The sequence below is a fragment of the Mauremys mutica genome, chromosome 6, assembly GCF_020497125.1.
Source record: "Mauremys mutica isolate MM-2020 ecotype Southern chromosome 6, ASM2049712v1, whole genome shotgun sequence".
In the NCBI taxonomy this organism is placed as follows: Eukaryota; Metazoa; Chordata; order Testudines; family Geoemydidae; genus Mauremys; species Mauremys mutica.
Window position 1 is genome coordinate 103318810 of NC_059077.1, and position 25225 is coordinate 103344034.

At 40.2% G+C, this 25225-nt stretch overlaps 1 protein-coding gene across 11 annotated transcripts in view; it reads left to right on the plus strand.

Moving 5' to 3' along the window:
• MPDZ (multiple PDZ domain crumbs cell polarity complex component) overlaps positions 1-25225 on the plus strand; it is a 134670-nt gene that overhangs the window by 28900 nt on the left and 80545 nt on the right. For all 11 annotated transcript variants that reach the window (XM_045021385.1, XM_045021387.1, XM_045021388.1 and 8 more), the window contains exons 8-16: positions 419-622; positions 3783-3897; positions 9003-9091; positions 10654-10849; positions 12249-12338; positions 15047-15126; positions 17219-17365; positions 19089-19253; positions 21846-22034. In XM_045021385.1, the coding sequence (XP_044877320.1) occupies positions 419-622; positions 3783-3897; positions 9003-9091; positions 10654-10849; positions 12249-12338; positions 15047-15126; positions 17219-17365; positions 19089-19253; positions 21846-22034 (1275 nt within the window). The remainder of the gene's footprint in view (positions 1-418; positions 623-3782; positions 3898-9002; positions 9092-10653; positions 10850-12248; positions 12339-15046; positions 15127-17218; positions 17366-19088; positions 19254-21845; positions 22035-25225) is intronic.

A 25225-nucleotide genomic window follows, 5' to 3' on the forward strand; every position in this document is an offset into this window, starting at 1 on the left:
GTGCACACACAAATGCATGTTTGTGTGTGCACAAATGACAGCTCAGAAAATTACTGAAATTACAGGTGCAAATCAGGCATTAGTGGGTGTACAAGGAGATTTTGAAGACAAAATTCCCATCTTTGTATAAAATTGCTAAATGTGTAAGCTGTTTACATAATTATACACAGTTTTGTATGCAGAAGTTGGTCTCCACTTCTAAAAATATTTTCCTGTACACATACCACTGCACTTGTATCACACATGGGCATAATCTTTTTCCTCTGCCCCACCATGAATGTATGGCATGACATTTAAAAACTACTTGCAGAGCACACATTTTAAATTGACCAATATGATCGTTTGTGTGGGGGAAGGGCGAAATGGCTGCTAGTGTTTTTTATGATAATTGTGACTGGCTGGTTACTTCCTCATCCAGCATGGAAGGTTATGCAGCGGAGACCACATCTTGAAAATTGGCGATACAGACTTGGCTGGAATGAGCAGTGAACAAGTGGCACAAGTGCTGAGACAGTGTGGAAATCGAGTGAAGCTGGTCATTGCAAGAGGTCCCATAGAGGAACCACCTCCACCAGCTGTCCCTCCATCAACCCCCGTACCAACTTCCATACCAGAGAAACAGGTACATATAAACAAATATCAGTAAAATGTGGCAACTGTCACTCTGTTACCAGTTGGATAATACTACATTTCTATCAGGGGCCAGTGTTTTAATGACCAGTAGCCATGTTTTCATCCTTTAGCTATGGAAAGCAGGGATCTTACAAGCCCAGTGTGTAAGGAGCCTCACTGAAGTGAGTGGGAGTTGTATGGATGGAGTTCTTTCAGGATCCAGGCTTGAAAACGTGTGTGGTGGAAATAATTTTTAAGCCCATTAACTTGGACGTGCCCATTAACTTGGACGTGCCAATTAGTGGTGCTTTGGGACAGCTGAACAAACAATGTGTTGCTGCACCTCCCTGAACTTTGCAACCCTTTCTCTAGAGTGGGCCAGCTGGATCTGCAGTACTTTCCTCTGTCTGCCTCTCCGTCTCCTCCTCCCCAGGCACATCTCTTCATCCCCATATTGTCATCACCATCCGTCAGATAGCTCCTCACTGTGCCAGCCAGCACACAGCTGCAGCTCCTTTCCTTGGTAACCTGACACAGCTTCATGAGCTAGTCCAATGCCAGACAGTCACCCAGCTGCTACCTCCTCTGATGTTCTGACACTCCCTCTTTCCTCCATTGTTCTGTTTCTCTCTCTCTCTCTCTCTCTCTCTCCTGACTTCCCAAAATATACCCCGTCTACCAGTGCCACCCCTCCATGATTTCTTCCTTTAAAATTCAGAAAAAAATGCTGAGGGAGAAGATGTTAACACGGAAAAAATGGAAAATACAGGAAAGTGAAAGCATTAGTAATCTAAGTGCAATTCTTATGTCAAGTTCACTTATTCAGATGTTTCCTATCATGAGAATTACCACTTTTTCACAAAGCACACTATAGTAGGTATGTCACAATGAGCTGTAAATTTAAAAAAGGAAGCAGAAAATCTTGGTGTGTGTTTATAACATAGCCTAGTTCAATGCAATGAGTAGCTACTCAGCTTAAGTGTGGCTTAAGTCCCATAGCGAGCACACACAAATAGCCACATGTAAATAAGTGAATGAAATGAGAGAAGATTGTTAAACTTTTAAGACTAAAATAGATCTTATTTATACCCCATAATAAATGTCTCATTTCAGCTTTTCTTACTATTTCTAGGAATATGTCTACTGATGTCAATGAATTTAAAACACTTCTTTAAGTTATATAGACCACTTTGAGAAAATTCCCTTTTTTTTTTTAAGACAGATAATCTCCCCTCGATAACTGATTTTATATCCATAGCTATTTCATGTTACAGAAAGAGGATAGAATAGGCAGATAACTTCACCCCTCCTGTTATATTATAGGCAGGGTTCTACATGCCCTCTAGGTGGTCTTGAAATAGTTTTAGAGGAGATTACTATTTGCACAATGCCCAAAGGTTGGGGGGTGGGGCGGTAGGTGGGGGAGGAAGAGAAGTTAGCTCTTCTGACCCTTGTTTGCAAATCAGAATTGACCCCCTTTTTAAAAGGGAAATGTCTCAATTCAGAGCATTTCAACAGAAGTTTCTTTGCAGGAAACATCAAATAGAGGAGTCAGTAACCATCCTGCATATATTATTTTGCTGTAAAAGAGTACTGATTCTCCTGACTTCATGTATCAGAACATCTAGATTTATGTTGTTCTGGCTGTTACATGATGTGAAATGCTGGTATTGGAGATTGCAATCATGAGGATATTATCATCCAGTGCTTCCATTACTACTACGGAAATAATGCCAAAATCTCACTTCTGTTTTTTAGCTCCTTCTCCCCCCCCCCCCCCGTGTTTTTTTTTTTTTCACCACCTTGTCCCTGGCAGGAGGTGCGTTGTGTTTGGGCAGCTGCCCTATGTCTGCACAAATCTCCCTTGCTGAATATAGAAACTCAGTTAATGATGCCGAAAGCTGCAATAACCTATGTGTGGACATTTACCACCAATGTTTTGGAGACTGTCGCTGATGCAGTTCCCCCTCAGGCATCCGCGGCTCACTCTTAAATGCAGGATGGGAGGATGGGCCTTAACCGGGTGAGGCTTCAGCAGAGGGGCTTCTACAGGACATCAAAAACACAGGGATGATGCCATGAAACTGGCATCCCTCTTCATGAGTCTCAGGAGAGATTAGTACTTCTGGAAACTAATCAGCTAATGGAAATGGAAGGAATTATTGGGCTCTAAACATAGATTGTTATAACCCTGTAATATGAAGGAGGTAGGTTTAGAGCTGCAGAATTAGATGCTTTGCTTGTGCTTGACTGTATTTTTAGATGGAGTTATTCAGATAAAGAAATGGGTCAGATCTTCAGCTGGTGTATATCAGCATAGCTCTATGGACTACAGTGGAGTTATGCTGATTTACCCAAGCTGGTAATCTGGCCACTGAACATTTATTTTAAACACTTGAAAAAAGCCAGTTCTGTGATGCCTCAAAGTGAAGTTTTCCAAGTTGTTTTTTTTTAATAAGACATTATTGACGTGGCCATTTAATGTGCATTCTCCTGTTGTAATCAAAGCACTTCCATTAGCAATAAATAAATGAATTAATTACCAACAGCCTTTTCTGTCACAGAAGTTCAGAGGACTATAGTGGGTGTTAGTGGTGATTGTCATCATTTAAATAGCTGGAAGTATAATTGCCACCTTCTAAAATAGAAATTTCAAGTCTTGCTAAAAACAGGAAACATAATTGTTTCACTGGAAATAGATTCCATTATGTTTTAAACTTGGCATGTATAAGAAAAAAATAACTAAAATTACTGGCCATTTATTTGAAAAATTATGAGTTAAAAAAACCTTTTTGTTTGTGGTTATTTTAAATTTAGCACAAGCCTTTGTGATCTGTTTAAAGCTGAGATTAAAGGAATGTCAGAACTGTTTGCATCCTGTATTTAAGCATGTATTGTGATATTCTTGTTCAAGACATATATTGCTCAGCTTATTAGAGCTTCATCTGTCATTTGTGTGTGTGTGTGTGTTGAGAAGTGTCAGGATTCCAGTAACATTCTGGTGAGGAATGTTGTCTGTGTACAATATGGCTGTCTGTCTGAATATCAGGGTTGGAGCAGAATAAAAGTTGCTATTTTGTCTTTGACTTTTGTCTTTAACGTTTGACTTCATGGAATGCAGCTTCTTTTTTTAAAAAAAGGTTTCCTTTTTCATTACACTCTCTTGTTAGGCAGAGACTTCTTTTGATATTGATGAAGATGGAGAGAAATTTGATGTAGAACTCACTAAAAACCTCCAAGGATTAGGAATAACTATTGCTGGTTACATTGGAGACAAAACCTCAGGTAATGTTAAAATAAATTCCTGAAGTTTTTGCTTTTATATCAACTGCAGCTTACGATAGCCTATATGCATTTCTAATTTGATTTAGACATTTTGGTACATAAAGGGAAAAAAGATTCATTAAAAAACATTTTAAGGATTATTTTAGGAGTTGTAACTTCAGATAGAATAGGCTAGGATCAATCAGTCTTTCATCATGAAATTCTGTTTTAAGATTTTGTAGCAGTCTTGAAAATCACTCTTGGTTGAACCTTGATATGCATTTTTGAAAAACATTTCTAAAAATTGATACAGCCATTTTAAGATATATGACTATTTTAAAAAAATATTTGTATTTTCAAGGGAATTTTGGAGACAGTAAATTGCAGGACTTGTATTTGCAGTATTGCAGGCAGTTCTAGCTGATGTTATTTTTAAATCAGTGAACCAATTTCTGCTTTTGTTTACATCAGTACAGTATAGATGTCCACTATCTCCATTGATTTAAACTAGGTTATTTCAAACTTGCACTGGTGCAACTCAGAGCAGAATCTGGACCACTGAATTTTTTTCTAAAAAATTCAAATGTGCACATATAGTAATTTATTTTTCTAATAATTTCAACTACATTTTTGAGAGAACTGATGTAAAAATCTATCATGCATCTGTATGAGGCAAATTGATGCAGTACTCTTATTAAAACACATTAATAGATTGCCCCATAATGATTTTCAAATAGCTGCTGATGTGTTTTCTGTCCTGATATATATTGAGAAAAACATAAAGAAATAGCATTTTGATAATATGAAACATTTCTTAGTACAGTAATAACTATCCTCATCCCTTTTGAGGGTTCTGAGTAGTAATGCAGACATCTTGACTAAATCTTACTAGTCCACTGACCTTCTCCTAGCACCACCTACTATCACCTTTAAAAATACAAATTACATTTCAAGTGTAGAACATGTTGTGGGTCTGATATCTGACTCACAAAAGCGAGGATGTATGTCTGAAATGTTGCTAATTGAAGTACTCCATTGCACCTTGGTATATTAGGAAATCTTACTGCCTAAGGGAATGGCTGATTAACTTACTTATTCCTCCAACCAAAAACCTTTGTTAAACAATAGCCGTGGTTGCACAGAAGCACCAACACACCTTTAAAAAGTTGGGAGATCACTATCTGAGTCCTTGACTAGCCCTTGCAAGCTACACTGCATTTTTGGTGTGGAACTAACAGGCTCCTTTATCATTGCATGGTATGTTGAGGCAGCAGCACTTGGGAGACTTTTAGCTGTGTTGCCCTAGTACAAAGTCACTCAACATCCCGCCTCCCCCAATCCCAAACCTTCTGCAAAGCTGTGGACTGTTCTAACACACATAACCCAATGAAAAACCCTCTTTCCTCGATTATATATCCATGTTTAATACTCCAGCTCCCACAAAAGCTGTAATCAACTCCTTATCCCTCCTCAAGGCCTGCTCTTTCGTCCTACCCCCATGTTCCTGCTCACCATCCAATGTCCCTGCTTGCCTGCTAGTTGTCCCTCAGAGCATACTCTCTATAACCTCACTGGCCTTCCTGGCTCCTATGCTCTCTGTGAAGAGTGGAGCAGGTGACTAAGGGAGACAGGATGGCAGCATTGGAGAATAGAAGCAGCTGACAGATTGTGTGTGTATGTGAGGTGTTTGGAGTTGATGGAGACTGTCATTTAGATAGTGAACCCAAAGAATTATTGAGAAAAGCAGGGCCCACTTTTTGAAAGGGAACATTTTAAAATGCTCCTCTGCAAAATGCAGTAAGTGTTTTGCTAAAATGACAATTTAGGAAATTCATTTATCCTCTGATTTTAGTCTACAAATTTGGAGATTATAATTTTCAATCATGAAAGTGTGAAACACTTGAATTTTAGTCCCGCTTTGTGTATAGGGTTGCTAACTTTCTAATTCCAGAAAACCGAATGTCTTTGCCCCACCCACTGCTCTGCCCGTTTACAGAGGCCCCGCCCCCTTCTCACTCCATCCCCACTCCTTCCGTCGCTTGCTCTCACCCACCGTCTCTCACCTGCTCATTTTCACTGCCAGGCCCAAAGAGGCATATTAATTGTTTTTACAGATGTATTATGCTAAGTTCAGGTTTATTTGTTACAGAATGCTAGAGCTGGCAGCAAGAAAGTCAAAAAGGGTAATTAAAAAAAAAAAAAAATTCACAAACATTTTCATAATTTTTTCCTTCCCCTCTTCCCATTTTTTGTAACCAGCTCCATGTTTTTTGATCACTAAAGTTACTGTAATTTTATGTGTGGAATTAGGGCCACACATTATCACAGCTGCAATGGGCCCATTAAAGGCCCACTCCTGAAGTTCAAGTACAAATCTGTAGAGCACAACCACAGAAATGCATACCTGTCCGGATACCTATATAAATAAATCTGCAGAAACGGACTTCCACGCCTACCTGCAGATATACATGTGTATTCTTGTGTACACATCTAGCATGCACTGACACATATACTTCCACATTATTTAATATTACAATTGTTGTTTAGTGCCTAAAGACCCCATCTAAGATCAGGACTCCAGGGTGGTAGTTGCTGGACATGCACATAAAAAAAGAGAGTCTGCAACAAAGAGTTTTTATAATGTAGCTAGACAAAGGTGGGGAGAAATGTATGATGCATTGGCTCTTCTGCAATTATTAGTCAACAACATTCACTTTTAAAGACATAATACATTTCTTTTAGAGTTCCCTTCTCTTGTTATGAAATGAATACGTACATATTTGATGTCATCAATTTTTTTGTGCGCAAGCCAGCAAAAGGAATAAAAGTCAGAATTAGGCTGCAAATTTTATTCACACAGGTATACACACATGTGCAATACACGTACCTCCCTACGCAAAGACACACAGTCTCTTACACACATACAGTGCATGCATGCACACGCTTGCCTACACAGAGACGCTTTTTCATACCCTTTTCCAGGGGTGCCTAAATCACCCAGCTGGGAAGGGAGGAGGGTGGGCTGGAGGGGAAAAGAGTGTGTGTGTGTGTGTGTGCGTGTGCGCGTGTGTGTGCGCGTGTGAAATAGGATGGGGAGGGAAAGAGGCCAAGGATGAGAACAGGATGGAGGTGAGAGGGGGCAGTGAAGGAAAGATGAGGGGATGTGGGGGGGTATGTGGGGTGGATGGGGATGCAGCAGGGGGCAGAAGACCACAGGTGCATGAGGATGTGGGGGACATAGGAGTGTATAGGGACATAATGGGAGTGCAGCAGTGTATGGAGGTGAATGGGGTGCAGGGCTGTGGGGCGTGAGGGACATGGGGGTGGCAGCTTTGGGATGTGGAGAGGATGGGTGGGAGAGTGCTATAAAGGGTACAGGGCTGGGATGGGAGGTGTAGAGGGGCAGGACGGGATGGGAAAGGGATGCAGTGAGGGGGATGGAGATACAGAGGGTGGGACAGGGAGAGATATAGCGAGGGGGACGGGGGGTGCGGTGGGGTGGGACGGGGAGGGATGCACTGACAGGGGATGGGGGTGCAGCTCCATTCCCAGCACTTGGAGACAGGGATACACATACCTGGAACTCCGGGTGCCGGCGATGGGGCGACAGACAGACCCCGGTGTGCCGCAGGGCACGCACCGCAGCTTGAGCCCAGCCACACGAGGAGAAGAGGGCCGAGCAGCAGCGGGAGAGGCATGCACCACATGACCCCTCAACAGCCGCCTGCTTAGCACTTGCGAGTTGCGTTCGCGCTAATTCCTCCCCTGCCTTGACCCAGCCAATGGAAGCTGCAGGTGTGGGGCGAGGCAGCACGCGGACCACCCTGGCCGCCCCTAAGTCTAGGGCTAGGAACCGGACATACTGGCTGCTTCCCAACCAGGGAGCCACGTGGTGCAGCGGTTAGCAGGTCACCCTATTTGTGTGCAGTGCCCCTGTGCTATCTGTTGTCATTTAGGTGTTTTGGGGGTGGGTTAAGACATGAATTCCAGCTATGCCAAGACAGATTAGAAGTAGAGCTGGTTGAAATTTTTTTTGATGGAACAGTTTTCCATTGGAAAACACTGATTGGAGAGAATAGAAACATTCCACAGGAATGTGTCAATGCCATTGAAACTTTTGGTAGAAACCAGACCTGCAGGCAGGCTATCCAGCTCTCTGGGCTGCTCAGCTGGCTTCCCAGACAGGCAGCTCCCCGCCTCCTTGGGCAGCAGGCGGCTTGGACTTCCAGGCTCTGCAGCTCCTTGATAGCTCCGTCCGCAGTTCCTGTGGCTCACTCGGTCCTCTGGCTCCATGGCTCAGTGGAGCCAGGATTGGAAATTTCTGAAAAACTTTGTTTTGGTCCTTCTGAAACAGAATTTTTTGAAAATGTTCTTCCTACAGAAAATTTTGCATATCTGACTTTTCATTCCAAATTGGAGTGAAACATTTTTTTGCAAATGCAAAATTTTCTTTGGGATGGAAACTCCTCTTCTTGCCCATTTCTAGTTACAATGCTGTCCTAATTTAGATAGGCAGCTTTTTCCATTTGTAAGTTCTTCCCTCTGGAAAGCCTAGGGTGACCAGATGTCCCGATTTTATAGGGACAGTCACAATTTTTGGGTCTTTTTCTTATATAGGCTCCTATTACCCCCCACCACCATCCTGATTTTTCACATTTGCTGTCTGGTCACCCTAGGAAAGCCAAGCACGTATTTGTTCATCCAGACTTTTTAAAAATATAATAGAAAAGGAACCATGTGGCTTTGTCATATTTATAATAAACAAACCAATGGATGTATGCAGGATGCATGCTAAATTTCCTTGCCTTTTGGGGTTAGGTCAGACCTGTAGCAAGGGTTCTGTGGAGTTTTTATAGTCAGTTTTGTCAGTCATGGTTAGAATATTTGCTTACTGTAAAAGGTCTAGTCCTGCTTTCATGGAAGGAAATGGGGGTTTTGGATGGCTAAACACTTGGGATGAAAACACTGATAATTTTGTGAAAAGAATAATGGATGTATTATAATTAAAATCTACACTTTACTTCACTTTGATACCACTTTTTTTTTAGGGGTGGGGGAAGGAAATATTGTTACAGAATTTGGACAGTCTTTGGTATTAAATAACTTTTTCTTTTTTAAAATCACAGAACCTTCCGGTATTTTTGTGAAAAGCATTACGAAAGGCAGTGCTGTTGAACATGATGGTAGAATCCATATTGGCGATCAAATTATAGCCGTAAGTAAATACGGACATAAGACTTATACAGCCAACTCTGAGAATGTGAAGTTATTTGCATGAGAAAATCCCTCCTGTTACTGTGGGAGGGTTTTTGTTGTTGTTGTTGTTGTTGTTGTTTTTGGTAGATATGCTGGTATCATTTTAGAATACTTATTCAAACAGATAAAGATTGGGTTTGAAATGACATCTCGTTCATTTTGATTGAATATTTTGTCACACTATCTTTCCAGTCATGCTAGCTATATAAATAAGTGGGGATTTTTTCCCCCCTTGTTTTGAAAGAAATCAATGACACTTTGTTTTCTCTTAGCAATAGAGAGTTCTTTATTTCTACAAAATACTTGCTTGTTCAGTAGTTCCAAGCAGACCTAATAAAATATGCCACTACAGTTCTTTAGCAGCACTGAGATGAAAGAGAATCTTTTAAAAAATACTGATATTAAGGGTGAAAGGCTGGAAGGTTTTTTTTAAACTTCTCTGAAGGTTCTTCATAAGATGTATTGTACAGGGGGATTCAGAATACAAATGCAGGAATCATTTTTGTCTTGAAGATGTCAGAACTGGCCTCTTAGCTATGTGCAAAGAAAGAGGAGAAGGAAATTACAGTATGTGCACGCGCACACGCATACACACAATTAAAATAACTGAGTATGAAGTATGTATATTCTGTAGATAAGACCATTACCAGGGTGAAGGGATATGATATCACTGGTAAGTTTTTGAAAGATAAAGATAGCAGGGAGAGGAATAGTTTAGGGTATTTTAGGTATTGGGGGGAAGAGGAAGAGTATATTACTAAGAGTTATGGAATGAATTTGAGAAAAGAAAACTTAGGCTTGTTAGACCGTAGAAGAGTTTCACAGTGACAGTTGTGTAGGCCCCATTGCTCAGCCCTTTAAAAACTGTGGACTGGACAAAAAACGTAATGTAATCCTTGATTGGCTGGGGGATTGGATTTGATGGCCTAGAGTAAAACATCTTTTCCATATCTAATTTCTGTGAAGCTTTGATAAATAGCAAATAAACAGGGAAGAGGTTTTGAAGTTTTTAAATATTGCATATAATAGGAATATTCCGAGACGACTAAGAGATGTTTCCATTCTTTCCTTCTTATCTCCTGCCCTAACCCAGTAATCACAGAGGACTTTTGTTCTTCACTTTTTTTTTTTTTACATTCACTTTCCAGAGTGTTGGGAGCCCTAGTGTGAACAAAGCTGCTGGAGGCCCACCAGCATTCTAAGTGCTTTGCTCTGTAACCCGGCTCAGAGTAGGTCGACATGATAAAGGGCTAAGAACACTGGTTGCCACCAGGAGTCTGCTTTCACCATTGCTATTATGACGGTAGTAGTAGTGGGCTATTATAGGCACAGTGCCTGGTGTAGATCAGGCCACAGTGGCATTGGGTTTTTTTTCCTCTGTCCCCACCTTGTTTTGTGCTCAGATTAAACAAGTAGTGCCCTTGGCATTTTATTTTGCCTGGGAGAAAAATGTGATTTACTTTTTCTGAATATTTTATCCATGTAGTGGCTTGCTGGTTAATGAGATGTTTAATCCTTCAGGTGGATGGAACAAATCTTCAGGGGTTTACCAACCAACAAGCAGTAGAGGTTTTGCGGCACACAGGACACACAGTTCGACTCACTTTGATCAGAAGAGGGCTTAAGCAGGACAATCACATTCAGCCCCATGAGGACTTCACTGCTGCTGCTGAAAAGGACTTAATTTTCCAAACTATGGATAACGGCACAGCCAAAGGTAATTAAAACGGGCTTTGCTGTAAGGTAGCTGGAAATATTTTTCTTCACAGGATATGAACTGGACGTGTTGAGCCTAGTTAATTCCTAGTGTAACTCAATTGAGTTCAGTGCTGCTTCACGAGGGATGAATTCAGCCCGGTACATTTTAATCAGTTTTGAGAATCAGTGGCATTATTCATTACATTTCTGAAGCAGATTTTGAAATCTGTGCACTAGTCTCTGCTGATTTGCACTAAGGCTTCGGTCTTTCAAATACTTGCTTCATGTGAGGCAGTGAGTGCAAAGTTGTGTCATGGCTCAAGTGTGAGTGAAGCTACATACAAGGGCAAGTAGGGTTAGCAAAGACGTACCTTCTGCAGTGAGCAGAGGTAAATCTCAAGGGTATAAGGGCAGAGGGTATAAAAGAGGAGTGGTGTGTGGGGAGAGAATGGGCACATCCTGGACAATTGATGTCTGTCTTGGACAGTGCTTCAAGTGTACCCAGGTCAGAAGTCCCTGTAAAAAGTAAGGCTTGCCAGTGACTGAAATGCAGATTAGCAAGGTTTTAATGGAAGCATCTAACATTATATCATGTATTCACTTCTTGAGATGCATGTGTACTACTAGTAATTTGTTAATATTTTAGATGATACAGTGCCCCCATCACATAGGCTCTGTATGCATGTGAAGAATTCTTAAAACAACTCATTTAATTCATTGATTATTATCAACAGAAATAGATCCCAACTCACAAGTTAAACCATAACCATCCCCTTCATGCAAAATCTTGAGAGAATAGAAGCCTTTTACACTGTGTCTTGTAGGTTAGCATTCCTCAGGCTCAGCTGAAGCCATAAAGAAAATAAATTGCATGGCCAAGACCCTCCTTCTTACTGCCCAGAGATTTCCAAGCCTGGTGACTGCAGTTTAGTTAATCTCGATTTGCTATAGCGGCACATAAAGGGAGAAGCAGTCTTTGAATTAGCCAGGGCCAAAAGGTATGTGACTTTATAGATCAATGTCAGCTTCTTGACAAAAAAAAAAAAAGAGTTGGTAGATTAATGTTAATGGTAGATTAATGTTGCATGTTCTCAGCATCCAGCAATCATGTCCTTATACCTCCAAATAACAATAATGGATCTAGCAACTTATGGACATTTTCTTCTTTTATTGAAAACTTTTCATAAAAAACAACATTTAAAAGAAAACAAAACTTCTTTTTAAATGCACCACATCCTGCAACCATTTCTTCAACACTGCAATACAGAGCCAGATCCTACAAGGCCTTGAGACCCTCTTTCTCCGTGTTGCCCCCTGTGGTAGCTTGGTCACTTAGCACCTTACAGGATGGCATGGCAGAGATCTTGGTGAGCATTAAAATGCATAGAATGGCTGAGGATCTTCTTCTTCTTTTCCAGAACAGTGTGAAAGAGAGCAGGGATCTCCACCACTGCCGTGCAGTGCTGGTGTGGTACACACTGGAGAGGACAGTAAACAACAAGAATCAGGTTCTTAATATTCAATAGAATTTTTCCTGTGAAAATGCACTGTATGTGCTTACATAAAAAACAGTCATTTTGTTCAGGTTCCCCAGTGTTAATTACAGTACATGTCTCAGATTATACAGGTGGACAATGGAAGAGAGTTTCCAAAATCTGGTTGTATGAAAGCAAGTATTGTCATTGAGTGTAATTGTATATACTTAAGACTAAGATGAATGTCTCAGTGTTTAAGGCAAAACGTGAGGCAGTTTTGCTTTGGCAAATAGCCTTTTAGTTTAGTAAACTAATTCCAGTTGGTCTTACTCAGTCAATTCTTTATTTTTCATGTTAAGCATTTTCATTCCAACCTTCTGTGACCATCCAACACTTGTAATTCTTGTGGTAGACTTCCCTGTGATATATCTCCTAAACTGCCTTTATTTTGGAGGTCTCTATTCTCTGATAGTGTTTGAAAGTGAGACACTTCTTGCTCATTGGAACACTGTCACTTTCCTGTTCCCTTTCCTGAAATTCTTATTTTCTATCTTCCATTCCTCCTATCTCTTGAGCTGCTATGTCTCACTGATGTGCTATGGAAGGCTATATTATCTAATACCAAGCTCTTACAGTTTCTTAATTGGCATGTAACCGTTCGGTACATTCCATATCTAGGGAGCAGCTTAAAAATGCCATCCCAACTAGTTTTCTAATTTAATTTACTACTTTTCTGAGTTCTCTGTCAGTTGCTTTCAGTCTTTCTGGGTAGATGATCAAATTTATTCATTTATTTATTTTTAAGAGGTTCCACTCAGATGCTTTGTTCCCAACTGAGTCTTCTGATCTTGGGAAAATATTTTCAAACATGAGTACCAGTGGATATCTAAATAAATGGCCTTATTTTTATTTAAGTGCCTAAATATAGACTAGAGCTGGGATTTTTAAAGTAGCCTGAGGGAATTAGAGAACCGTTTCCAATTGAAAGTTGATGAGAGTTGAGAACCTAGCTCCATTAGGCAACTAAAGCTGGGATTTTGAGCCTGTCACTAGCACCCATGTTTGGAGAATATGTTCTTAGTATTCTACTAACAATTCAATCTTTGTAGCTTTGGTATTGTAGCTTTTGCTTGGTCACTCTAGGTTCTCATTGGTTTGTGTCAGTATCATCATGAGAATCCAACTCTCTCTGTCTGTGTCTGTTAGCTCTTTTATCTAAACACTGTTGTTTCCCTTCCTAGAATTGAATCAATTTAAATGAGAAAAAATGAACAACAGAAAGCTGCTATTTCTTTGTAGTTTTCAGTTGCATATAAACTTTAGATCATGTTAGAGTGACTGGAGTTTACTGCCTTGCCTAGCACATGACTGTTTCTCACAGCATTCTCCTCTTTTTCCCCCTTCTTCTTTTCTAATAAAGCCTTTGTTGTTCCCATAACCTCTGATGTATGTGTTTTTTTCTTTTTATGAAGAAAATTTGACTTAAGAATTTTATTCTTCCACTGCCCTCTAGGGACCACAGTTTCAAAAGCAGCCTCTAAATTTGTGCTCCCAATTCTGAGGGCTTGAAATGTGTGCGAATTGGGTACTTAGGCTCTTGTCATGTAAGCTGCTCTACGTGCGCACAGGTGCCTGCTCGTAAGGAGCAGTTTGCAGTTTCCGCGCCATAGGTATGTAAACATCAAACTGGCTCACGCGCTCTGTGAGTGTGTGAGACTCAGACATTTGGGGCATGCTTATAACTTGTCCCTCCACTGTTTGAGGTTGGTTTGAGGCTACTTTTGAACATTTTGCCCCAGGAGTCATCCTTACATCTTTTTCTTCCAGCTCTTTGTTTGGACTTCATGTGTTTGGGAAAAACATATATTTAAAGCTTTATACTGTATCTTACTGCTACCAGTTTTCATTTTACATCAGCATGCAATAGTATAATTTAGATATACCTATGATATAATATAATCTTTATTACACTTTCAGTTTAATAAAGATTATAAGTCAGTGTAATGGGTACAAACAGCATTTAGAGCTACCACTGTTAGTCTTTTCCTCATAGTTCAAAAAAGTGGGCTATGTTATAAAAAGGTAGAAGGTACTTGCAGTTTCTCCATTAATAGAAATGGGGATGGCATGGTAGAAGGTAACTAAAGAGACCCCGAGGACCTTAGTTATTCAGGAAAGTCAAATAAGTGAGGATTGCATTCTGTGGAAGAGAGGAGTTGAAAGAAGCTCCTTGAAGCATACATAGCACTGAATGGAATAAGGCTTAATAGGTGTTGAAGGCTATTTGTGCTAGTGTTAAATACAAAAAACAAAGACACAAAAGTAAGCTGAAAAGATGTTTTTCTGAAGGAATTTTAGTATGAGGTCTCCACTCTGCAAATGTGTAATGTTTGAAATATACTACTAAGGGCAGCGATAGAAACAAATAGTATAAGTAGTATTAAAAATAATTTGACAAGTGTATTACATAGACAAAATGTTTGTGTGCTGCAGGTGCAACTCTAAAGTTGTAATAGCGCAAACTGTCTTTCCAACCCTTTTTTCCATGTTAAAATTGCTAATGTTCCTCTTGCTAAATCTAAAACTGGGGAGGAAACGCATGTTGCATTTTTAAATAATGTATGATAGTATTTTCAATATTATGGAATACTGTGCAAGTGTTGCCACAGTCCAGGTACTTTACTTACTATAGAAATAAGACTGTCAGGTTTTCATTGTAATAACCTCAATACAATTTCTAGGTTTCCAGCTAACTTCCACAGGAGAAGCAGTATTGCAGAATAAATGGCAGAGGATTATGGGTACAAATTATGAGATAGTGGTATGTAACCCCTAGTTATTACTATTAAATGTTTTTTCTAGTGCTTACCTGTACCGTTTACTGCATTCAATTTTGCATTTTAAACTACCGACTCACAAAATGTTTTTTTTTTTCATTTTAAATGCGGAATGTAAAGATTTAATTTTTCCTAAATACATTTTTTTGCAGTAAGCCAGACAAGCAAAAATAAGTGCAGGCTTCTGAGCAAATTTACTATTTGCTGGAAAATGGATTTTTTGGGTGCTGAAACAATTCACAAATTTAGTGAATAATTTTGGCCAAATGCAAAAGAAAAATTCAGAAGTGTCAAAATGCTTTGATATTTCTGAACAAACTATTTTACACTTAATTTCAAAACAGCATTTTGGAAATGAAACATCATTTCATTTTGAAAATATTGATTCAAATCAGCATTCCAGATGTTTTGTTCAACCCGAATAAAAGGTTTTCATGTTGTTAAGAAAAAATGAAAATATGCAGTTTTGGTTCGAAAACGAATCATATTTGTTTCAGATTTTTGATCAGCCACTGAACTGAACAATCAGTTATTCACTCAGCTCTACTTAGGACCCTCCATCCACTCTGTGTAACGAGTGAATTGTTTTGATTGGTATAATGATCAAACTACTGCATGAGGCATTTATAATAAACAATGAAAACACTCAATGAAGGGATTGATTTTTCAAAATTGCGTGCCCACAAGTATAGACTCTAAAATGTGTGCTCTATTGCAATGTAACTTCTTATGTACAGTGACTGCATTTGTACCGGCTAAAGGGGTAATTTTGTGTGATAATGACCAGGTACTTATGTAACTGTCCATTAGTACAAGCAGTTACACTATTTGTATATGCTAGGGGCAGGCAACCTATGGCACGTGTGCCAAAGGCGGCATGCGAGCTGATTTTCAGTGGCACTCACACTGGGTCCTGGCCACCGGTCCAGGGGGCACTGCATTTTAATTTATTTTTAAATGAAGCTTCTTAAACATTTAAAAAACCTTATTTACTTTACATATAACAATAGTTTAGTTATATATTATAGACTTATAGAAAGAGATCTTCTAAAAAAATTAAAATGTATTACTGGCACACAAAACCTTAAATTAGAGTGAATAAATGAAAACTCGGCACACCACTTCTGAAAGGTTGCCAACCCCTGGTATATGCAGTTGTGAAAATAGTATGTACTGAATTTAGGTGGAAAGATCCTCCCTTCTTGTACACCCAGTGTAGGGGTAGCCAGAATTTCCGTTTCTGTGCTCAGGAAATTATGAAGATTTTTCTCCTCTGTACTCCCTGGAAATATGCAGCACCTCAGAGGAGCATGCAGGGCAGCAGGAGGTTGGGCCATGGCTCCAATCTCTCCACCCCCATTCACTGATTAGTACAGCTGGAAATCTACAAATGTAGTAAATTTAAGTTTACAGAGCTCCAGTAGGGAAGTGTCTGTGTGGAACACCTAATGGTGAATCCATGACTGTTGTGTAGAAGACCCGAGGGAGACAAGGTCGGTGAGGAAATATATTTTATTGGACCAGCTTTCAAGCTCCAAAGAGTTGTCCTTTGGGTCTGGGGAGAGCTCTGTGGAGCTCGAAAGCTTGTCTCTTCATCAGCATAAGTTGGTTCAATAAAATATATTACCTCACCCGTCTCCTCCCTCTCTCTCTCATATCCTGGGACCAACACAGCTACAACAACACTGCAAGCATAGAAGACATTCCTTTTAAAAAAAACTGTATTAGCCTTTGTAGCTGCATAATTTCTGCTGGATTGAGCCCTTTGATATTAGCCTTCATTCCATTTGTTTGGAGTTCCACCTGGATACCTTTCATCTATAGGGTAGTCTTTGCTACCACCAGTTGTAGTCCTGTAAGTAAAATGGGAAGTTACAGCTGGCTGCTTCCTTTCAACTTCTGTGGTGATTCCATCTTGTATTTGATGTAAAACTAATGAGCAAAGATGCTCTTTCAAATGAGTGAACTTGTAGTTTAAAAGCAGAATATATCCAAGAAGTTTAATATTTCCCTTCTAAAACTACTGTTTCTTTGTATGTGAACTTGACTGAAAAATAACTTTCTCAATCTTTTTAGGTGGCTGAAGTTAACAAATTTAGTGAAAGCAGCGGGTTAGGGATAAGCTTGGAAGCTGCAGTGGGACATCATTTCATCCGATCTGTTTTACCAGAAGGGCCAGTTGGACGAAGTGGCAAGCTGTTCAGTGGAGATGAACTGCTGGAAGTAAGGGAGAATTACCACTTTATCTTTGCTCCTTTCTATAGCAAGGTTCTGAAAAGGTGGCCTAATTTCTCATGTAGCATCTCTTGTAACACACAGTTCTTTAAATAAAATAAAATAATAAAAAAATGAGCAGATACTTGTTGAATTTTCAAAGATTCAGTATGTAATGGGCCAAGAAGTGTACAAAAATTCTGGATTTAGTCAAAACATAATTTTAAAAAATTGACGTAAGTTTGGTTTTCACGAAGGCAAGAGAACAATAAGATTCATCTTGGTCCATACATAGTGCTACTGTTCCTACCTAGCTTTGCTAATGTTCAATCTTTACCTGCCATATCTTTGCTTTTCCTCTCCTGGGGGGGCTCTCTCCAGACAAGAGTCCCATTCAGGCTAAAACTTATGGTGGTTTATGATGTGAATACATGGTTTTTATGAAATGACCAAACTTATTACCCACTTTTGACTATTCAGTTTAAAGCTTATTTTGGATCTGAGCCTGCTCAATGAACTTTCGTAGAAGCAGGATTGGGTCCTATATTGATATATTTGTGCACAAATCAGAAAACCAAAGGAAGTGAAGAGAAGAAATCCTTTAATTGGCTGTACACTGATGCCGGGAGCTTGGGTAACAAACAAGAGGAATCAGAATTGCTTGTCTATGAGCATCAGTTCAATCTAGCTGGTATTACTGAAACCTGGTGGGATGATGTGCTTGACTAGAATATTAAAATCAATGGTTATAACCTATTTAGGAGGGAAACAAAACAAAAAAAAAAGTGGTTGGGGAGTGGCTCTCTATGTCAAAAATGGCATTACCTGTTTCTGAGTCACTGACAACTCAGAAGAAAATGATTTTGAATGCTTATGGATCAGCTTTCTAAGAGATGGTGTACTCAATTGCGACGGACCACAAAATAACCCTAGGGCAGTGTTTCCCAAACTTGGAACGCTGCTTGTGTAGGGAAAGTCCCTGGCGGGCTGGGCTGATTGGTCTGGAGCAGCGAACCTCGGCCAGTGGGACCCGCGATCGGCCAGACCTGCGGACGGGGCAGGGAAACAAACCTGCCCGGCCCGCCAGGGGCTTTCCCTACACAAGCGGTATCCCAAGTTTGGGAAACACTGCCCTAGGGAATAGGATGACTAGCTCCTTAGGGGCCTGCCTGTATAGGAAGAAAAGCTGTGAGATCATGGGGAACTTCAGTCTGAATGACATTAAAACATCCTTGCTATTTCTAAATATTATAGATGAGTTTCCTAACTCAAGAAGTGTTGTGTCCAACATTGGGGGAAGGGAGAGAATTCTATATTATTCATCCTGATGATAAAGAATTATTGATTACGTAACTATAAATTAGTAGTAGCTTAGGTACAAGTGGTTGCGTCTCTCTCTCTCTCTCTGCCTCTCTCACCTGCTTCCCCCTGCTTGTTTTCTTTAAAAAAGGCCAGGTTCACAACCCATTGGAACAATCTACCAAGTATTGTGGTGAGTTCTCCATCACTGGCAATTTTAAAATCACAATTGCATGCTTTTCTAAAAGAGACTCTCTAGTTCAACTGGAATTATTTCAGGAAAGTTTTGTGCCCTCTGTTATGTAGGAGGTCAGGCTAGATGATCAGCGTGGTCCTTTCTGGCCTTAGAATCTGTAAATCCATGCTAACAAGTTTATTCTGATTTTTATTCTTTGTATTTCTACTGAATGTGTTTTGTTCTGTTTTTCCTCAGGTGAATGAAATATCTTTGCTTGGGGAAAATCACAAGGATGTGGTAAATATTTTAAAAGAGCTGCCTATCAGAGTTACAATGGTCTGCTGCCGTCCCATTGCTCCACCCGTCAGTCAGTCAGAGTTGGACAATCTGACCCTCTCCGAGGTTCAGCTCACAGAAAAGGTACTACTGTTAATTTATTTTTATTATAAAATATACCATATTATAAACCAACAAGATTTCATGTACAAAGATTTGAAAGACCATTATAGTTTTAAATTAGCGATGGAAAAGGACAAACTTTCCTTCCAACCATATACTAACTTACCAGCTCTGATTAACGCAAAAGAAGTGATTGCCTTGCATCATGCCTAAGGTTAAGATTTTGTTATGGGTGTTTTCAGTAATAGGCAGGGACAGGTCATGGGCAATAAACAAAAATTCACAGAAGCCCATGACCCGTCTGTGACTTTTACTGAAAAATAGCCTGGGGGAAGCTCACAGTTGGAGCGCTGCCAGGGGTTGACCTCCAGCAGCTGTTCCAATCCTGCCGCTGCTCCTGCCCCTGCTGGGTGTGTGTGGGGGTGTTGACCCAACCATGGCTGTTGCTTCAGTCCTGAAGCTGCTGCTCTGGCGGCCCTGGGCCAATCGCTGGCTAGCTGCTCTGGCGGCCCTGAGGCCGGCCACCACAGAAGAAGTCACGGGAGGTCCCAGAAAGTCATGGAATCTGTAACATCCATGACAGAATTGTACCTTTAATCATTCCCTAAGAGAAACGGATATAATCTCCATTTGATCCCTGTTGAAGGAAAATTCCAGAGTCAAGGTCTGAGAAACTCCATAGCAAGAATTTTTTAGTGAATTTGTAACTTTGGGGGTTGTAACCTATTACTGGAGAATTGCTACTATGGAACCTATTTTTAAGAAAGTGGGGAAAGATCCATGGAACTACAGGCCTTTTAGTTTCATCTCAGTTGTATGCAAGGTCTTGGAACAAAAGAAAGTAGTTAAGGATATAGATGTAAGCAGTAATTATGGTGTGGTTTTAGAAAAGGTAGATCTCCTTTTTTGAGAAGATAACTTATTTTTAGACAAGGAAATGCAGTAGATCTAATCTGCCTGACTTTCAGTAAGGTATTTGATTTGGTTCCACATGTGAAATTATTAGTTAAATTGGAGAAGATGGGGATTAATATGAGAATTGAAAAGTAGATAAGGAACTGGTTAAAGGAGAGACTACAGTCGGTCATATTGAAAGGTGAACTGTCAGGCTGAAGGGAGTTAACTAGTGGAGTTCCTCTGGGATTGGTCTTGGGGCCAATCTTATTTAACATTATCATTCATGACCTTGGCACAAAAGGTGGGAGTGTGCTAATAAAATTCATGGATGACCCAAAGTTGGAGGTATTGCCAATATGGAGGAGGACTGAAATATCATACAAGATCTGGAGGCTTTTAAGAACTGGAGTAATAGAACTGGGATAAAATTTAATAGTGCTAAGTGCAAGTTGAAAGTGATTGAAGAGGAGGAAGACCTGGATGTATTGGTCCATCACAGGATGACTATGAGTCAGCAGTATGATGTGGCCATGAAATAGGCTAATGCCATCTTAGGATGCATCAGGCAAGATATTTCCAATAGAGACAGGGAGGTGTTAGTACCATTATACAAGGCACTGTTGAGACCTCATCTGGAAAACTGTTCAATTCTGGCCTTCCATGTTTAAGAAAGATGAATTCAAACTGGAACAGGTGCAGAGAAGGGCCGCTAGGATGATCAGAGTAATAGAAAACTTAGCTTATGAGAGGAGCTTGGCTTTAACCTAATCAATTGAAGGCTGAGGGGAGATGTGATTTGCTCTCTGTAAATATATCAGAGAGATAAATACCAACGAAGGAGAGGAGTTATTTTAGTTAAGCACCAGTGTTGACACAAGAACAAATGGATATAAACTGGATGTCGTCAAGTTTAGGCTTGAAATTAAAGGTTTCTAGCCATTACAGGAGTGAAGTTTGTGTAATATACGCTATCATGTGCCAGCAATGCCCCTTCGCTATATACGTCAGCCAAACTGGACAATCCCTCCGTAAAAGGATAAATGGACACAAGTCAGATATTAGGAATGGTAGTATATAGAAACCTGTAGGAGAACACTTCAACCTCCCTGGACACACAATAGCAGATTTAAAGGTAGCCATCCTGCAGCAAAAAAAATTCAGGACCAGACTCCAAAGAGAAACTGCTGAACTTCAGTTCATTTGCAAATTTGACACCATCAGCTCAGGATTAAACAAAGACTGAATGGCTAGCCAACTACAAAAGCAGTTTCTCCTCCCTGAGTGTTCACACCTCAACTGCTAGAAGAGGGCCTCATCCTCCCTGATTGTACTAACCTCATTATCTCTAGCCTGCTTCTTGCCTGCATATTTATACCTGCCTCTGGAAATTTCCACCACATGCATCTGACGAAGTGGTATTCACCCACGAAAGCTTATGCTCGAATACGTCTAAGAGTCTATAAGGTGCCACAGGACTCTTTGTAACTTTGATATTAAAACACTTGAGCAATGATGTTTAATCCTTCTGTATTAGATTTATTATATACTTTTGTTTCTTACACTCCCTAGATATTCTGCACCGTCATTTAAAATTAAATATAACCTTTGAGCTTTTATCTCCATTTTGGTGTGCATCACTTGGTGCAGGTAGTTAATGAAATTTTACACGTGCCGCATTAATATAATGGGGTTGGTGGGTTTTCTTTGTCTTTCCAGTCTCATGTAGACCTTGGTGAAGTCATTGGCTCCTCAGAGACAGAGGGTACTGGCTTGGAAATGGCTGATGTAGGTCAGAATATTGATGAGGTGCAAGGATCTCCTTTGGCAATGTGGGAAACAGAAATACAACACGTTGAGCTGGAGAAAGGGAGCATGGGACTTGGCTTTAGCATATTAGACTACCAGGTAACATCTCTATTCCTTATTTTAACAGAAGAAGGTAAAATATTTTGTATTGAATGTAGATCATAGAATCATAGAATCTCAGGGTTGGAAGGGACCTCAGGAGGTCATCTAGTCCAACCCCCTGCTCAAAGCAGGACCAAACCCAACTAAATCATCCCAGCCAGGGCTTTGTCAAGCCTGACCTTAAAAACCTCTAAGGAAGAAGATTCCACCACCTCCCTAGGTAACCCATTCCAGTTCTTCACCACCCTACTAGTGAAAAAGTTTTTCCTAATATCCAACCTAAACCTTGCCCTCTGCAACTTGAGATCATTACTCCTTGTTCTGTCGTCTTCTACCACTGAGAACAGTCTAGATCCATCCTCTTTGGAACCCCCTTTCAGGTAGTTGAAAGCAGCTATCAAATCCCCCCTCATTCTTCTCTTCTGCAGGCTAAACAATCCCAGTTCCCTCAGCCTCTCCTCATAAGTCATGTGTTCCAGCCCCCTAATCATTTTTGTTGCCCTCCGCTGGACTCTCTCCAATTTATCCACATCCTTCTTGTAGTGTGGGGCCCAAAACTGGACACAGTACTCCAGATGAGGCCTCACCAGTGCTGAATAGAGGGGAATGATCACTTCCCTCGATCTGCTGGAAATGCCCCTACTTATACAACCCAAAATGCCATTAGCCTTTTTGGCAACAAGGGCACACTGTTGACTCATATTCAGCTTTTCGTCCACCGTAACCCCTAGGTCCTTTTCTGCAGAACTGCTGCCCAGCCATTCGGTCCCTAGTCTGTAGCAGTGCATGGGATTCTTCTGTCCTAAATGCAGGACTCTGCACTTGTCCTTGTTGAACCTCATCGTATTTCTTTTGACCCAATCCTCTAATTTGTCTAGGTCCCTCTGTATCCTATCCCTACCCTCCAGCGTATCAACCACTCCTCCCAGTTTAGTGTTATCTGCAAACTTGCTAAGGGTGCAGTCCACACCATCCTCCAGATCGTTAATGAAGATATTGAATAAAACCGGCCCCAGCACCGACCCTTGGGGCACCCCACTTGATACCAGCTGCCAACTAGACATGGAACTACCCGTTGAGCCCGACCATCTAGCCAGTTTTCTATCCACCTTACCGTCCATTCATCCAGCCCAGACTTCTTTAACTTGCTGGCAAGAATAGTGTGGGAGACTGTATCAAAAGCTTTGCTAAAGTCCAGAAATAGCACATCCACTGCTTTCCCCTCATCCACAGAGCCAGTTATCTCATCATAGAAGGCAATTAGGTTAGTCAGGCATGATCCCATTCATCTTATAAATATATATTTTATATCTGAGATGAATGAAAACCAGACAATATTCTCATGTTAGAGTAACCTGGTAATAAAATTTTCATACTCCTCCTGGGTCTAACTCAGACATCTCATTAACTATATTCTTCATTCCTCTTATTATATTAAGAGCACAGACTATTAATCCAGCCCAAATAAATAAATATTCACATAAAGGGCTAGGTTTTTAAAAAGCACTGCTTCCTATTCTTTGAGTGCAATGAGTTGTGCACACAGTTCAGTGTATTCAGGGGTTCTAACCGGGTGATTTGCACCTGCAGTCAAGTACTGAGCGGCACAAGTGTTCTGGTTTGCATCCAGAATTCAACTGCAGTTGAAAATTATGCCCACACTTCATTTTTTATGGGTAGGCTAGAGGGTGGGTCTTTTGAAAATACACCCCCACAGTATTTCTTTACATAGTGAGCAGTTAAGGAATATAATAGCATTACATTGTCTAATAATGGTTCCATATTCTGCATTCTGGAGATTATCAGATAAATGTACAGTTCATGTGAGCATTTTGATATTTACTATGAACATATTTCATATTTATCTCTATTAGTTCTTTGAGATTTAATGAAATTGATACTGTTCTCATGTATAATATGGAAAAGTCATTCACAATATTTATGCTTCTTTTCTCTCAAAAATATGAAGGATGAGCTAAATTTAAAGTATATTTTATATTTGGAAGATGTTTTGTCTTTATTTCTAGCAAATTTTCAGTTAATTCTTAATTTTGACTATACTTACGGTTACATAAGCATGAGTTGTTTTCCCCTCCCACGCCCGATGAAAATGAGCGAGTGAGTGAGGGTGGGGGAGAGTGAGCGATGGAGGGAGAGGGGAATGGAGTGAGCGAGACGGGGCCTAGGAGAAGGAGCAGGGCAAGGGTTTTTGGTTTTGTTCAGTCAGAAAGTTAGCAACCCTAATGTTGAATAATGGGATAACTGTAAGTAGATTCCTTGAAATGCTCGGGGTTCAGCTGACCGCCATATTTGGGGTCGGGAAGGAATTTTCCTCCAGGGTAGATTGGCAGTGGCCCTGGAGGTTTTTCGCCTTCCTCCGAAGCATGGGGCAGGGGTCGCTTGCTTAAGGAGTGGGTGGATCGGCATATGAGGCCTGCATCTTGCAGGAGGTCAGACTAGATGATCATAATGGTCCCTTCTGATCTTGAATTCTATGATTCTATGAAATGGGAGAAGATATTCAGTGTGACAGGTAAAATGCAATCCCATCTCAGATAAATGCTCTTGGAGGAACTTGTGAAGGCTGCTTCCCACTCAAGTAATGTCTCCAGAGAGATTATACTCTATAAGACATTTATTATATGGTATTGTTTACCACTCTCATGGATCTTATTATGTCATACTAATTCCCATGGGTTGTCAGGGATCTTGTCATTTCTTCATACTAACTCTCAAGAGTCACTTGTTTCCATATTTTTAGTTGTACAGTTTGTAGTGCTAAGCTAGCATCTTTTCCAATACTTAATATATTGGCATGGAAAGTTGCTACGGTATCTAAGTTGAAGTTGCTAAATGTGTTGATCTAGGTACCACTATGTAATTTAGGGTTTTAACCACTAAGCTTTTAGAATTAATAAAGCTTACACTGTATTATGTAATATCCTACTGTGCTTGCACAGCGGAATGAAAGTAACATATTGTGGGAAATTAACGTCTGATGTTCTAACTATGTTCCTTGTGAGATTCTGTGCAGTATTATGCAAATGTATATAACTCCGATACTTTAGATTTTGTTATCGAGATTAAGTTCCTATTCTTGGTCTTTGATTACAGTATGTTTAATTAAAATGTGTGTGTCAGGGAGTGGGGATTATATTTTTAAAAGCAAACTTTACTCTTTTTGTATT